Raw genomic sequence first — 13633 nt, 5'->3', positions numbered from 1 at the left:
GGTCGGAGACGCTCCGTCGCCAGGTGTCGAGCAATGAGTGTCGGCCGCAAGGTGAGCCTCGGTGATGGCTCGGTGAGCGGTGCGGTGCAGTGCGCTGACTTTTGTGGAGCTGGTCATTGGCCGGCCTTCTTGCCTGAATTGTCAGGCCCCACAACCACCACGGCGAGCCGACCTTGTCCCGAACTGCGACGCCAACATCGACCTCTCGCCAGCCCTGCCTGCACGCCTCCCCCCCCAAGCATCACTGACCCCAGAGAGGCCAATTGACCCATCGAGATGGCTTCCGACACAGCCTCAGAGCCGCGGCGTACGTTGGAAACTCCACCCCGCCGCCCGTGTCGCCGATTGAGGCTCGAGAGTTGGGAGACGCGGCGCGCGATCAACGGCTAGCGAAACTGACAAGCCCTGAATAGAAGCGACCCGCGAGGAGATGCGGGAGGCCCGCCTCCCCATCGCCTACAGAGACAGCTGCGCCCACCTTCTGATTCCGCTCAACAAGTGCCGGAGAGACACGTGGTATGCGCCCTGGAAGTGCGGCGTACGTCCCCCCTCTCTTCCCTTCCCTCTCGCCCGCGAACGGAACCGAATGGAACCGAACCGTGCCTGTGCCTGGGCCCGGGCTCGCTGCAGGGGCAGGCCCCGGCATGCGTGTGTCGAGTATCTTGCTAATACGGCGTGCGCGCGCAGGACGAGCGGCACTCGTACGAAAAGTGCCAGTACGTCGAGTTCAAGAAGCGGGTGGCCAAGATGAACGAGCTGCGGGAGGCCAAGGGCGGCGAGAGGAGCAACTGAGCTGGCCGACGCGATGGCGACGACGACGATGACGAGCGAGCGAGCGAGCGACCGCGCGGACGGATGGACGTGTACATATATTGTCGGCAGGCGACGACGCTCGAAATAGAGGCTTAGACAACAATGGGCTGCGAGCTCGACAGTGATGGAGTGTGATGCTGTGATACCTGTCCCACTCGGCCTTTCTGCCTGACAACGCAGTACTGGTACCCGGTGAGGCACCTTTGGCATTGACTGGTGGCTTGACCCGAGACAATCGTTCAACTGAGAGGCTGTGCCTCTAGCAGACAGGAGGCACATTCGTCAACTTTGATCAACGGCTTTATACGCGATTGTGGTACTACCGATGTTGACGACTATCGATCACTGGCCCGAAAACCTCAAGGCAGCGTTGCATGAACCTTGTTTCTCACGTGTATATTTGCTAATATGTGCCTAGACGTAAGATTGTCCTCCAGTTGCTAAAAGATGGAATTGTCCGCGCAGGTAAAGGCGCCACCGATCTTGTTCTCCTTATCGTTGAAGATGTCGATGAGCCCCTGCACCGCCGACCACAGCCCCACGCCATTCATGAACAGCGACTGCACGATGAGCAGAGCGTTGACCACGGCGAGGAAGATGTTGCGCCTGCGGAACTTGTGCTGCCAGTTGCGGTGGTACCAGAAAACGCCGCTGATGCCAAAGGTGAACCACGCGATGAACGTGGCCGACGCAATGGACAGGATGGAGTCGAAAATGGGGACGGCGTTGGCGAGCACAAACGACGCGACCCAGAACACGGTGCCGCAGAGGACCCAAGTCGTCCACGACCGCGCCGAGTTGTCCGTCATTTGATGCGTCCGCTTCATGGCGCGCATGGCCACGACGTACATGTACTTGATGGCCGCATGGCCGAACACGAGCCCCGTGCTGAGGATCGCCGGAAGCACGACGCCGTACGCAACCTTGGCGGGGATGAGCGGGGCCGACCCGAGCGCGGGCGACGTGGTGTACTGCCCCGAGAGGCAGTAGATAGTCACGGCCGTGACGAGGTACAGCACGACGGAGAAGACCTGCATCACGCCCAGCGCGGGGACGAAGTCGCGTGAGGGGTCCCTCATCTCCGCCATGTACGACACGAAGCCCACGTTGCCGGCGTACGCGTAGCACACCTTGAGGCACGCGCTGACGCCCTCCCTAAAGGACGGACGGCCGACGACGAGAATCTCCTTGTCCCACCCCGGCGGCGCATTCTTGGGCTGCCCCGCGGCGCCGAGGCTGACGATGACGATGAGCACGGCGGCGAGGATGCTCACCGTGGAGGGCACGCCCGTCCGCGACACGAACTTGAATGTGCGCGGCAGGCAGAGCAGCCAGCACGCGACGGCGCCCACGCCAGCGAAGCCGACGGTGCAGAGCGCGTGGCCCGACATGGTGTTGAGCGCGACGGCGACGGTGACGGTGGCGCTGCCGCACGTCATGCAGATCTTGACGAGCAGGGAGACGCCGACGACGACCTCGAGGGCGGGCCCGCCGACGACGCGCGCCATGTCCACCATGTTGACGCAGTGCGGGTGCGCGCGCCAAAACTGCAGCAGCTCAAAGGCCGTGTAGAAGGAGACGAGGCCGAGGCCCAGGATGGCGACGACGCCGGGGACGAGGCCGAGCGTGAGGAGGATCTTGGGCAGGGTGAGGATGCCGAGGCCGACTTGGTTGGTGACGAGCACGAGGGTCGTGTCCCACCGCGTGAGCGTGCGGTACGTCTTGCCGGTGCCGGTGCCGTCGTCGTCGTCGAAGACGTTGGTCGGGGGAGGAGGCGTGGCATCGTCATCGGTGGTGGGCGTGATGAGAATGCCAGCCTCGCGCGGGGAGGAGACGTCTTTCTCGTCGAGAGAGGCGGAGGAGGAGGATGTGTCCTTTTCGCGGGGCGCGGCGAGGTGCTGCTCCGGGGCAGTCGCCCTGTGCTTTTGGAACGGCATGGTGACGACGTGTCGTTTTTGAGCTTCGAGTGAGTGGAAGTCGGGGTGCGCTTTACACAAAAAGATACACGTGCCGAGATGAATGCAGCGAACCCTCTTTATGAAACGAGCAGCGACTGCAGCCCAACAGTCCCTCCTGCAGCGCTGAGCTCTCCGACACAGACGACGGCCCCCTTTTCCGCACACACAAGAAGAAAAAAGACTGTTGTGCGAATTTATATACTGTGGGAAGAGGAGCCACGGGAGTGAAGAGAGATGATGTTGGGGAGCAGCATGTCTACCCCGTATGGGGCGAGACGAGGAAAGGGAAATAGAAAAAACCCAGCGTGCTCTCCGTGGGGAATATTGTGGATAACTTTTGCTGCGTATACTACTGCTACTACTACTAGTAGTATCGTCAAGGGGAGGGCTACGGATTAGTTCGTATGAGATATCTGAGGGCCCAGCCGGCGGCACGGGAGACGGCGGTCTGTCGGGAGCGGGCGGGCTATAACTACCAAGTTACTAGCCCAGCCATATGCCGAAAGTAACGGGTGACCGACGCGCCGACCTTGATGGACTGCCGCCGGGGGCCTTGGCTATTACTACGTAAGTTACTTAGTATGGACTATGAGCCCCAGTGCTACGCGCTTGTGGGAGCTGTGCGCGCGGCCCTGCCCCCTCCAGTCCTTCTTCTTCAATGTCATCAGCCAAGCTTCCTCCCTCCCTTTCCATGCACGCGACGACCGGCGGACCTCTTCCTCTTTTTTATGTCGACGGGGAGAGTCTCCGTCGATGTCCACTTTTTGAGAAAAAGGTATTGCGGATGGGATTAGGGCAGCAAATTGCTAGTAGTAGTAGTAGATTCTGTGGATTTTATTGACTGCCCATTACAGAGCCGACGGTTCGGACTCGGCACACACACAAACAGAAACACAAGGTGCATACGTAATAAATGGGGGCGCCGAGGCATACATATGCTGACTGGTGTTGAAGCATGGAAGAAAGGATGAGCTCTCTCGTCGCTCGCCAAGCGAATCCGTCTCCACATGCTCTCTGACGTTCTTGAATCATGTCATGTCGACAGCGCGGGCGATGTGGACTCGTGGAGTAAGTCACTAACTAATTACGTAGTTACCTGCTAGTAGTAGAGTGAACCACACAGCACACAAAAAGTTATAAATTGGCAGGTTATGAGAGAAAAGAAAAAAGAGAAAAAAGAAATCTCATAAGGTTGAAAGTTAGTGTGCGTGTGTGTGTGCGTGTTTGGTGATGCCCACCGTGACCGTTGGGGGTTGGGGTGTCGCCGGCCTCGACGTTTTTGAGGCGGATTGACTGGGGGGGTTTTTTTTGGCGGCTTACACCAGACGCACGCGCATGAGAGCCCACTGCGCGGCGTGCCACCATCAAGACTAACTTATAAGTACCCGATAGCGACGCCCTGAACCTTTTACTGCATTGTGTGGTCGTGAAGGCAGGGCGCGAGCCCTCGGTAGGCCCTTCCATGCTATGGTGTTCGTGTTAGTATCTCCCCTCCCATAAGTGGCACGCAACGCAAGTAATCCACCGCGTGTCTCCAGATGTGTGTCATGGCGACGCCGCGGCTCGCTCACAATGGGCCCTGGTGGTTCGGCGCCCGGGATTAGTGAGCGGGTGGCTTGGCTTCCCGACCTAGGGGTCCCGGCCGCCGCACCCGAGGCCTAAGGGAGACAAGTTCATTAGGACTAGCCAGGTGGATTATGTTCGCACCCAAGCGCTCGGCCTCAGGCAATGAATTGCTTTCTATCCGAGGGCATGACCTTCGAAGCGCATAGTAGCTTGTTGCTGCAGGCATGCCCAAAGTCTCCACGGCTTCCAAATGCGGTCGTCGCGTCTAATGACATATCGGTCAGACTCAACTTGTTAATGACATGGACATGGAGAGTAAATACGAGGCACATGCCGACCGTAATCAGACTTGTGCGGAGCGATTTTCTCCTCAGGGACGTCGGCACGCGAAAATCAATACTACTGCCAGCATGCGCATCCTACAAGCACGGCGTCATCGGAACATCGAGGGTTGATGCGCTCTCCCCTCGCCCATTCGGCGGGGCGGCGGCGGCGGACCCGGACTTGGGGTCCCCGGGATTCATGGCCCTCCCCGCCCGGGAAAAGCGGGGCTCCGCATCTCCGCACCGGCTTCTGGCCCTCAGGCCGTGGGCGGGCTCAGTGATCCTACGGCGGACTTGTGCGATTTCTTCGCAGGCAAGGTAACAGATTCATAAGCTGGCGGCCGACAAGTCTCATGTTTGTTGGTTGCTCCTCTCAACATGATGGCAGCAGCGGTGGAGCGGGATTGGGCAAAGGCCGAAGTTGAAGTCATCGCGTGTCCCAGACTCCCGGCGGTGTTTGGCCGTGTATAAGAAGGCTACCCTTTCGATCCCATCATGCTTCCGGCAGAGAGTCTAGTCGAGACACGATTCCCAGCTATACTCTTACTTAAAAGACTCCAGCTCCAACATCGCCATGCCCATTATACAACCCCCCGTCGCGCCCCTCCCCGAGGGCATCGACCTCACCGGCCAAGTCGCCATCGTCACGGGCGCCTCCGCCGGCATCGGTCTCGAGATAGCGCGACAGCTCCTCCAGCGCAGGCTCTCCACGCTCATCCTCGCCGTGCGAAACACCGCCAAGGGCGAGGCCGTCCGTGACGACCTGCTGCGGGACCGACAAATCACCTCGGCGAACCCCAGCGCGTCCGTCCACGTCCTGCGCCTCGACATGGACGACTACGCGAGCGTCAGGGACTTTATAGCAGAGTTCAAGAGCAGGGTCTCTGAGCTGCATATCCTCATGCTCAACGCGGGCGTCGGCCTCCTGAGGAGGGAGCTCGCCGCGACCGGCCACGAGCGCAACAACCAGGTCAACTACCTGTCCAACGTGCTCCTCGCGCTGGGCCTGCTGCCCGTCATGGAGGCCACGGCCGGGAGTTCGGGCAGGCCCGGCAGGCTGAGCGTCACGGGCAGCAGGCTGTACGCGATGACGAGCCTGCAGAAGCGCCCGCCGAAGGACGAGACGACGGTACTCGGGCACTTTGACGACCTGCGGGGCGACAAGGCATCACCGCCGCCGCCCGCGTTGACGGGCTACCTGGACAGCAAGTTCCTGTGGATGCTGTTCCAGGCGGAGCTGACGCGACAGTACCCTCGCCCAATGCCACCCGGGTGGTGGTCCACCAGGGGCGAGGGCGATGGCGATGGCGATGGCGAGGCCGCTCCCAGGGTCATCGTCAACACGTTCTGTCCGGGCATGGTCAACACGGGGTTCAGCAACGCGCTGCCCTGGTACATCCGCCTGCCCGTCAAGGCCGTCGTCGCGCTGCGTGGCCGCGCCGTGGAACAGGCGGGCTGGATCGCGCTCAACGCAGCCGTCGTGGCCGGCGCGGAGACGCACGGGGCGCTGCTAGCCGACACGGCTGTCGAGGAGTAAGTTTTTCTCGGCTGTCGACTTTCTTTTGCCTCTCACTCTCTCCCACCTGCTGCTGCTGCTACTGCTACTGCTTCCGCGGGACCTCTAGGAGGAAGGGGGGGGGGGGCTTTATAACCGAGACGTTCTGCTTCTGTTACTGCTTTGGACCGTTCGTTGCTGACATCACGCTGCCGCAGGCCGTGCCCGTTCATCGTGTCGGCGGAGGGGCAGCGGCTGCGGCGCATGCTCTGGAACGAGACGATGGAGGAGATGGAGCCGCTGGTGACGCTGCCCGGCTGGATGCGCAGGCTGTGACGAGGAAAGGCCGTGGCCCGGTCGCCGGTTCCCACGTGGCGACGGGGCGGGAGGGTGCCTGATGAGAAGTTGCAAGGACCGGAAGTGCGTGGACGGGCGAAAGGGCGAAAGGGCGAGCAGCTCGGCCGCCATGCATCAGCAGGCGGCGGATGATGGTTCTATTTCTGTGACACCTGCGCCGCCTGGGCATTAGGCTTGACGATCAGCCAGTTGACCGGTGCGTACCGGGAAACAAATGCAGCGGATATTGAGTCGGGGGCAAAGTTGTCGCCGCTTTGTTCGGGGCGCATTATATCGTTGAATAACGTCTGCAAAAGACATGGTTTCGTACTATGGTATACTGTATGAATCCCGTACGGCATGAGGATATGTTACACGCTGCCGAGCACGATATGCCGGTCCAGCCTCGAGCGTAGCTAGGTGCTCGTTTGACTCAAGGTACATGAAGGCCCTGTGGCTGACTGCGCACACTGATGTGCTAAACTGAGTCTACGGCAGCACTGTTGGCCTACTAAGTAACTATCCATGTTGCAGTCGTCAGTCGGGCAGGGGCGAGGGCCACATGGCGACCAAAGCGGAGAAACAAACAGACATGAGACGCCAGAGCTGGACGTGTTTCATCATTCGGCTACTATTACTACAAAAAGCCCACCCAGCCTTTGGAACCACCGTCAAGGTTGCTTTTAGCTGAACGCGCATATACTCTTTTCGGAGCCCCGGGGCGTATAGATCGCCCGACGAATAGTCGTCAGGCTAGGGACATTGCTCTTTTCGGTCCGAGAAATGGCTGCGCAGGCGCTGCTACTGATTTGCTTTTGAGACGGGGATACGTAGCTTTCTAACGCTGAGGTGTGAGGACTCGAGGCGGCTTGGACAGAGACTGGGGGTTTGAGCGTGCTTTGGCGCAAGTGCGGATCTTATGCTCCAACGAACAAAGCAATGAGCGTGAGTATATCGACAGGTCTCGGGTGTGACGACCGAACTGAGAATTGATTGCTTGCTGCATCGTCGGGCCTGATCCCCCCTAGGAAACAACCACTATACGCGTAAGAAAGCTGAATGCCACCTCAGCCCACCACATCGGCCCATTTATGAAGGGGAGGGACCAGCTGTCATGCAGGTCCTGCACCGCGTCCCCCGCGTTTGGGCTGAATATGTAATATGTCCGAATCCCGCTTGGGCCCTGGGGGCCAGGTCAGCAAGGAGCATCAGGCAAGGCAAGGAAATTCCATCATGCCACGTAGAGAGCGTGCCGTCTGCCGATCATCGGCCGGCGGTGCAAAAATAGAAATGCGGCACCCGAAAGCAGGCTCATGGACAGCGGATGGCGGGCATGAAGTCATCGCGACTACTGTGCAAGCCGTCACTTGAGCGTCCAAGTTATCGGCGACTTATTCCACAGGGAGCACTCATACTGCTGCTGGGAGTTTTGAGCTTGCATTTCGGCCATGCATTTGCCCGGGCATGCGCCTCGGGGCGGCCGAGAGAGAACAGGACTCGGGCCACTGGCTGGCAGGTGTTGATTCCATACGCTGCGCCTCCGCGTGTGCCGCCGAGATGGCGTGCAACATCGACTTCTTCTGCAGTCGATAGCGAGGCCGTAGATAATTTCATACGTATTCCCTCCCCCCTTGGTGGTAGCGCACGACATGATAAGGTCTCGCGGCTCGGCACGTCTGCCACCGGGTTCGCTTGACCGGCGACGAGATGCGCTCGTACACGTACTGCTACTGACATTCTAAATGGGGACCGCGCACGATGAACAGACAAGGTGCTACGTACTACCTCAGGATGTGAAGCATTGTGCACTTGTTGGCCTCGGGGAGAGACGCAAGGCAGACAAGCGCTCATAATAGCGATTTGTCTTATCTGTTACCATGACTTTTGGAAAATCCGCGCGGCAAAAAAGGCCAGCGAACACTTTCCCATCTTCTCACATTGCCTTGAAGAACTCGCCGCCCTTTGCGGTCTCAGTACCATTCCTCTCCTCCTCCTCCTCCTCCTCCTCCTCCTCCACAGCGCCATGAGGTTCACCGTCACCTCCGTCGTGGCCGTCGTGGCCGCTGCCACCACCGCCGCGTCGGCATGGCCCACCACCTCGAAGCGCGACGACCCGGACACCTCCGACGCCATCGCCCCCTCCCCCTACGTCCTGGGCCGTGACGACCGCGGCGTTCCCTGGAAGCCCTGCACGCCCGAGGACACGGACATGCTGGTCCTCCACACGTCCATGGACGACTTCCAGAGGACGCGACAGTCGGCGGACCGCATCGACTGCAACTGGCACACGGACAACTGCACCAAGTCGCCGGACCGGCCCGTCGGGTTCGACTTCCTCCCGAGCTGCCAGCGGCACGACTTTGGCTACCACAACACCAAGGCGCAGGGCCGGTTCGCCGACATGAAGGACAAGATCGACGACAACTTCAAGAGGGACCTGTACGAGTACTGCGACAGGAACAGGTACGAGTGGAAGCGCGCCAAGTACACCGAGTGCAAGGTCCTGGCCAAGACGTACTACGAGGCGGTGCACAAGTGGGGGAAGCGCAAGGAGGGACACAAGGCCGCGGCCGTCAACTTTGCACGCGGTGAGCGAGTCGTCAATGCCACGGACGAGGCCGTTGATGTTGATGACCTTGTTGGGCGCGACGTGGATGAGGACGGCGAGAGGGGTGCCTTGGAAGCTCGCCGTTTGCCTTGAGGTTGCCTACGATGCTACCACTACCACACCACCACCACCACCGATGCTCACCTCGTCGAGCGGGACGAGGACGGTGACGACCCCGACGAGGAGGCCGAATGACCGCGCGCGACTCCGGTTGGGACATGAGCAGCCATGTAGTCATCACCGAGCGCGCGAAATCAACTGTGTATCATGTCACTTTACATATGAGATTTTCCTCACGGCCGACAAAACCGGGATGGCGTTTGGGAGGTTCACATAGATTGTTTAGAGCGAGCTTGCATTGGAATAACACCCATCTATCCATCAATCTCTCAACTCCTGTGCAGCGTGTACATGCTCCATCAAACATGTCCCAAATCGATGTTTCGCACTTGAAATCGCCAATGGAAGTTCCAAGTGCTCCCCATTGGGTTCTTTGTTAAGTACGGTGCTTACTATTGCGTCAAACGCCAGCGCGTTTCCATTTGCCCAGTCGCCATAGGCCCGTCTACTCGTTAGTTAGAGGCCGATTTCCTTCCCGCTGCACGATGCAGGCCTGACGCCACTAGCATCACAACCAACCGGGGCGGTGGAAATGGAGGACTTGGCCGTGATGGGTTTGGCAAGGCAGATTGCCGAGACGACCTGGGCCCCGTTCTGGTGTAGTGTCTTTTGCGTTGTGTTGCCACGGACGGGTGCTCCCGTTGGTCTTTTTGCAACGTCAAAGGAGCATGAGCCCGTGAAGTATCTCCAAGCCAACATGAAGAAGGGGCAGAGGAGGCTATCACTAAGACGACCACGCCGGCGGGGTCCGAATATCTTGTTGTTCAGCAGAGGCACTTGATTATACAAGCTTGCCTTTTCTGTGGGCGTCGTCCGAGTTGTCACACTATTGGCATGACAACTCGAGTGCCTCGTAGGTTCTACTAGTTCTATCCCCTGCCCTCTGATGGGTGGTAATGCATCTTGGCAGCGATGCAAGCAGCGCACCGCTTTGACGCGGAACGAGAAATCCCGGTGCACTGACTTGGACCAAGTCATCCGCAGCTCCATGTACGTGACTCGACAGCACAAAGGCCCCCTTCCCGCCCTTGGATGCGGTGCCGAGTTGCCGGGAAGCACAGTTAAGGCCGGGATCGTCGGCGTCATGTGGGGCCGCCAGCTGCCGGGCGGGCGTCCGGGGGAGCATCGCCGTTGCCTGCATCATCTGATCGGACGTGAAGCGAGTAAGCCCTTTAATCCGTGGGCTATCCGCAAGCGCGAAGCACGGATTTCACGGCAATGTAGATTCAATCGTCGATGACATTTCCGGCCCGTCTTTCGTCTCTCGCCTCAGTCCATGGACATCGGGTATTGATGCGTACCACTCACCACCAACACACCCCTAGATCTAGGCTCTAGGGCGGCGGACCAACACACCTCGGACTACTACTAGTAGTAAAACATTCTCCATCATGGCCCTACTAAGTTACCAAGTTAGTCCTCTGGACTGTAGCGCCCCGGGGGCCGAGTATGCGACTGCCAAGGCTGCTGTCTGGTATTCGCCGCATACGGGCAAGCATCCAAATCCATCGTTTTGTCGTTGCGACGACGCGGCCCAGGCGAGGCAGATGCGATGCAAATCGCTTCAATGGGCTTGGCGCGACGGGCTCTCATGGCGGATGCCTGGGATAAGGCTAACACGTACGCGTCCCCCCAGAGCCCGCTCATCAATCTAAATCGCAGCCTAGAGCGCAGCAGCAGCAGCTGGTGGGACGGACGCGGAGCTTAAAACGTCGCGACTTGCGCTGGGGCGAACAAAAAAAAAGAGAGTTGCGTAGAATAAGTTCTAACGAGACGGGCAGTAACTAGAAGCATATTCCACGGCGAGTCAAAACGCTTACTCGTACGTGCGGTCGGTCTCTGGCTGGCGACGACAGCTCCTTGCAACTGAATACCAACTAAGTTCACTTACTAACCCCTCGCATAGTCTTTTTTATCAACTACGGACGCTGGCCGCCAGCGGTGATACAAAAAGCAACACATAATAGAGCTTCCCGTTTTCTGGCGTGGGCTAGTCGGGGACAAATCCTGGTGTTGCGCGGAAGCCAGTCAAAAACTCAAAAAAAAGGGACCTTTCCCCACGCGTGCGACCATGGCCTTTCGGCTGGCAGATCTCCCTCCCGAAATCCGCCACCTAATCTGGGGAGCAACCCTCCCGGGGCGCCGCCGAGTCTTCCACGTCAGAGACTGCGTGGCCAAGGTTGTCTACTACCCCAACCCGGGAGAGGAGGAGGAGGGGGAGGCAGAGGAAGAGGAGGGAGGAGGCAACCACGGCGTGCAAGGGCACGAGGAAGAGGACGACGGTGGTAATGGTGGTGTGGACTCGCCCCGGACGCCGCCGAGCTGGCATGCACCGGCGTGCCGGGAGGAGGAGGAGCGGACCTTTGACTTTCACATCCGCCACCCTCCTCCCTCGGCAACCCAAATCTGCCGCGAGTCCCGCGCCGTGGCCCTATCGTGGGGCTTCTTTCTCTTTGCGGCCAACAATGGTAACAGCAGCAGCAGCAGGGTTATGGTTAGCAACGGGGTTGGTAGCAGCAGCACCAGCAGCAGTAGGGTTACTAGCAACAGGGTTAGCAGCAGCAGCAGGGTTACTAGCAGCAGGTCCAGCAGGTTCAGAAGCAGGTTCAGCAGCAGGTTCAGCGGCGGGTCGCCCGGTCTGTGGTTCAATCCCCAGCGAGACATGCTCTACCTTGACCGCAACATGCGACACCGGATCAAGGCCGAGCCGCGGCTGCAGCAGCAGCACGCCGTCGCCGTCGCCAACGGCATGGACAAGGTTCTTCACGTCGGCGTCGAGTGGCGCGCGTGGTTTCGCGACATTCCGCGGCTGCTGCACGAGGGTGACAACAACGGCGACGACGACGAGCAAGGGGAAGAAGGGCAAGGGGACAACACGGACACGGACAACACGGACATGCGCATGGTCGCGCACTGGCGCTCTGCCATGGAAGCGCTGCTGCTGTGCTGCCCCAGCGCGGGCACCATCAGCTTCGTGCTCCCGCGCGTGCGCCACGTCGGCGGCGTCACCTTTGGCAGGGAGCCCTACGGCGCGGCGCGGTACCCCTGCGACCTGGCGCCGCTGCCGGACGAGGTCAGGGTGCCGTGGGAAAAGAAGAAGCAGCAGCAGCCGCTGGGGGCCGCCGCGGCTGCCGGGACGGCCGGTGCTGGGCTGGCGCTGGCGGCGCTGTTGGCTGGGGGCGGCAGCAGCAGCAGTGGTGGTGGTAGCACGAGGAGCGCCCTGACGGAGTGGAGGGCTATCCGACGCGAGATGCAGTCGGCCCTCGCCTCGCTCGCGTATGACAAGAAGGGAGCGGAAATGATGAGCCGTAGACATGGATGGGAGGAGGAGGCCGAGGACGATGACAAGGAGGAGGAGGAGGAGGAGGATACGAAGAAGGGAAAGGACCGGGCGTTGGTAGCAGCACCGGCGGCGGCGGCAACGCAAGGGGGAAGAAGAAACGGAACAAGGGCAACACCGACTAGTGCTACTACCACCACCACTACTGCTACGACGAGGACGACTCCGACTCCTCCAAAAGTGCAGGGCTGGTGGCTGCTCCGCGCCGGGGCGCCGACCGACTACGAGCAGCAGCAGGTCCGTGAGTTTTTGTCTTGAGTCGGAAATAGACAGGCATCGAATGGGGGAGTCGCCGAATACGATACGATGGCATTATGTCGATGGGATTGGGCGCGCTGGGCTCCCTGGCCCCCTGGCAGTGCACGACGGGGCTGCGATGGTCTTGTGTTTGGTGTTGTTGCGGGCGAGGCGGTCGTACAAGCATAAGGTTGTATCGCGGCAAGCACAGATCCCCGTCGCCGCCGCCGCCGGACCTGGACTAGCAGTAGCTCATTGTAGATCCCGCGTCAGGTCAAGTCAAGGCGGGGGCAAGGTAGGCAGGCAGGCCCAGAGCGGGCGCCCGCAGCAGCAGCCGCAGCCCTACCAAGTTACTCCTAGCGTTGGGCATACTAGTTGCTACTACATGTCCATCCCGCTCCGTGCAGCCATTACTACGTTAGTAAGGGGGCACAGGGGCTATGCGAGTGACCGAAGTGACATGGGGGTTGACGGGAAGCTGAGCTGCCCGATCCCACGACCTGCTTTTTGCTGCCGCTGCACGTTGCTTTTGCGCATTCCCGGGTTCCGGGGGCTCGGTTTCATGCACAGCTGAGCTGTCAACCTGCTTAGCTCGGCCGTTGACTCGAAGCGGCGACGCACCGCCCGCCGCAACCCCCGTTACGTCAACGAAGCAACTCGCCCAACTCTTGCGCCACGGAGAAGCTCCGCGCCACGACCACAAACTCTCTTGTCTCCATCTCTCTCTTTTCGTGCACAGGCATCATACCGTAGTTAGTTACTCGTCTCGTCGGGCCGGGGCCAGATGCAGAAACTCGTACTACATTCGTTCACCGCATACACACACACACACACCCT

The 13633-nt window shown here is 60.0% G+C and overlaps 5 protein-coding genes across 5 annotated transcripts; 4 read left to right on the top strand and 1 right to left on the bottom strand.

The window, feature by feature from the left end:
* Positions 1 to 210: 210 nt before the first annotated feature.
* JDV02_007238 (uncharacterized protein) lies at positions 211 to 921 on the top strand. The gene is made up of 2 exons (XM_047988711.1): positions 211 to 538; positions 688 to 921. Exons 1-2 carry the CDS (start codon positions 431 to 433, stop codon positions 790 to 792), a joined length of 213 nt encoding a protein of 70 aa, XP_047844709.1. The 5' UTR covers positions 211 to 430; the 3' UTR covers positions 793 to 921.
* Positions 922 to 1253: 332 nt separating this feature from the next.
* On the bottom strand, positions 1254 to 2750 carry JDV02_007237 (uncharacterized protein; the record flags this gene model as incomplete). The annotated part of the gene is made up of 1 exon (XM_047988710.1): positions 1254 to 2750. The coding sequence occupies one exon, from the start codon at positions 2748 to 2750 to the stop codon at positions 1254 to 1256; it is 1497 nt and encodes a 498-aa protein (XP_047844708.1).
* A 2484-nt stretch (positions 2751 to 5234) lies between these two features.
* On the top strand, positions 5235 to 6491 carry JDV02_007236 (uncharacterized protein; the record flags this gene model as incomplete). The annotated part of the gene is made up of 2 exons (XM_047988709.1): positions 5235 to 6193; positions 6374 to 6491. 2 exons carry the CDS (start codon positions 5235 to 5237, stop codon positions 6489 to 6491), a joined length of 1077 nt encoding a protein of 358 aa, XP_047844707.1.
* A 2023-nt stretch (positions 6492 to 8514) lies between these two features.
* JDV02_007235 (uncharacterized protein) lies at positions 8515 to 9192 on the top strand (the record flags this gene model as incomplete). Its single annotated transcript, XM_047988708.1, has 1 exon — positions 8515 to 9192. One exon carries the CDS (start codon positions 8515 to 8517, stop codon positions 9190 to 9192), a length of 678 nt encoding a protein of 225 aa, XP_047844706.1.
* Positions 9193 to 11000: 1808 nt separating this feature from the next.
* On the top strand, positions 11001 to 13048 carry JDV02_007234 (uncharacterized protein). Its single transcript, XM_047988707.1, has 2 exons — positions 11001 to 12550; positions 12578 to 13048. Exons 1-2 carry the CDS (start codon positions 11291 to 11293, stop codon positions 12815 to 12817), a joined length of 1500 nt encoding a protein of 499 aa, XP_047844705.1. The 5' UTR covers positions 11001 to 11290; the 3' UTR covers positions 12818 to 13048.
* The last annotated feature ends 585 nt before the right edge of the window (positions 13049 to 13633 follow it).

This window comes from Purpureocillium takamizusanense, chromosome 6 (genome assembly GCF_022605165.1).
Source record: "Purpureocillium takamizusanense chromosome 6, complete sequence".
In the NCBI taxonomy this organism is placed as follows: Eukaryota; Fungi; Ascomycota; class Sordariomycetes; order Hypocreales; family Ophiocordycipitaceae; genus Purpureocillium; species Purpureocillium takamizusanense.
The sequence above is the reverse complement of the archived record's forward strand: the minus strand, read 5'-3'. Positions and strand labels throughout refer to the sequence as shown.

Coding starts and splice junctions, on each gene's coding strand:
- JDV02_007238 (XM_047988711.1), top strand. CDS start 431: ATGCGGGAGGCCCGCCTCCCCATCGCCTACAGAGACAGCTGCGCCCAC. Junction 539..687: donor ATGCGCCCTGGAAGTGCGGC/GTACGTCCCCCC, acceptor GTGCGCGCGCAG/GACGAGCGGCACTCGTACGA.
- JDV02_007234 (XM_047988707.1), top strand. CDS start 11,291: ATGGCCTTTCGGCTGGCAGATCTCCCTCCCGAAATCCGCCACCTAATC. Junction 12,551..12,577: donor GACATGGATGGGAGGAGGAG/GCCGAGGACGAT, acceptor AAGGAGGAGGAG/GAGGAGGAGGATACGAAGAA.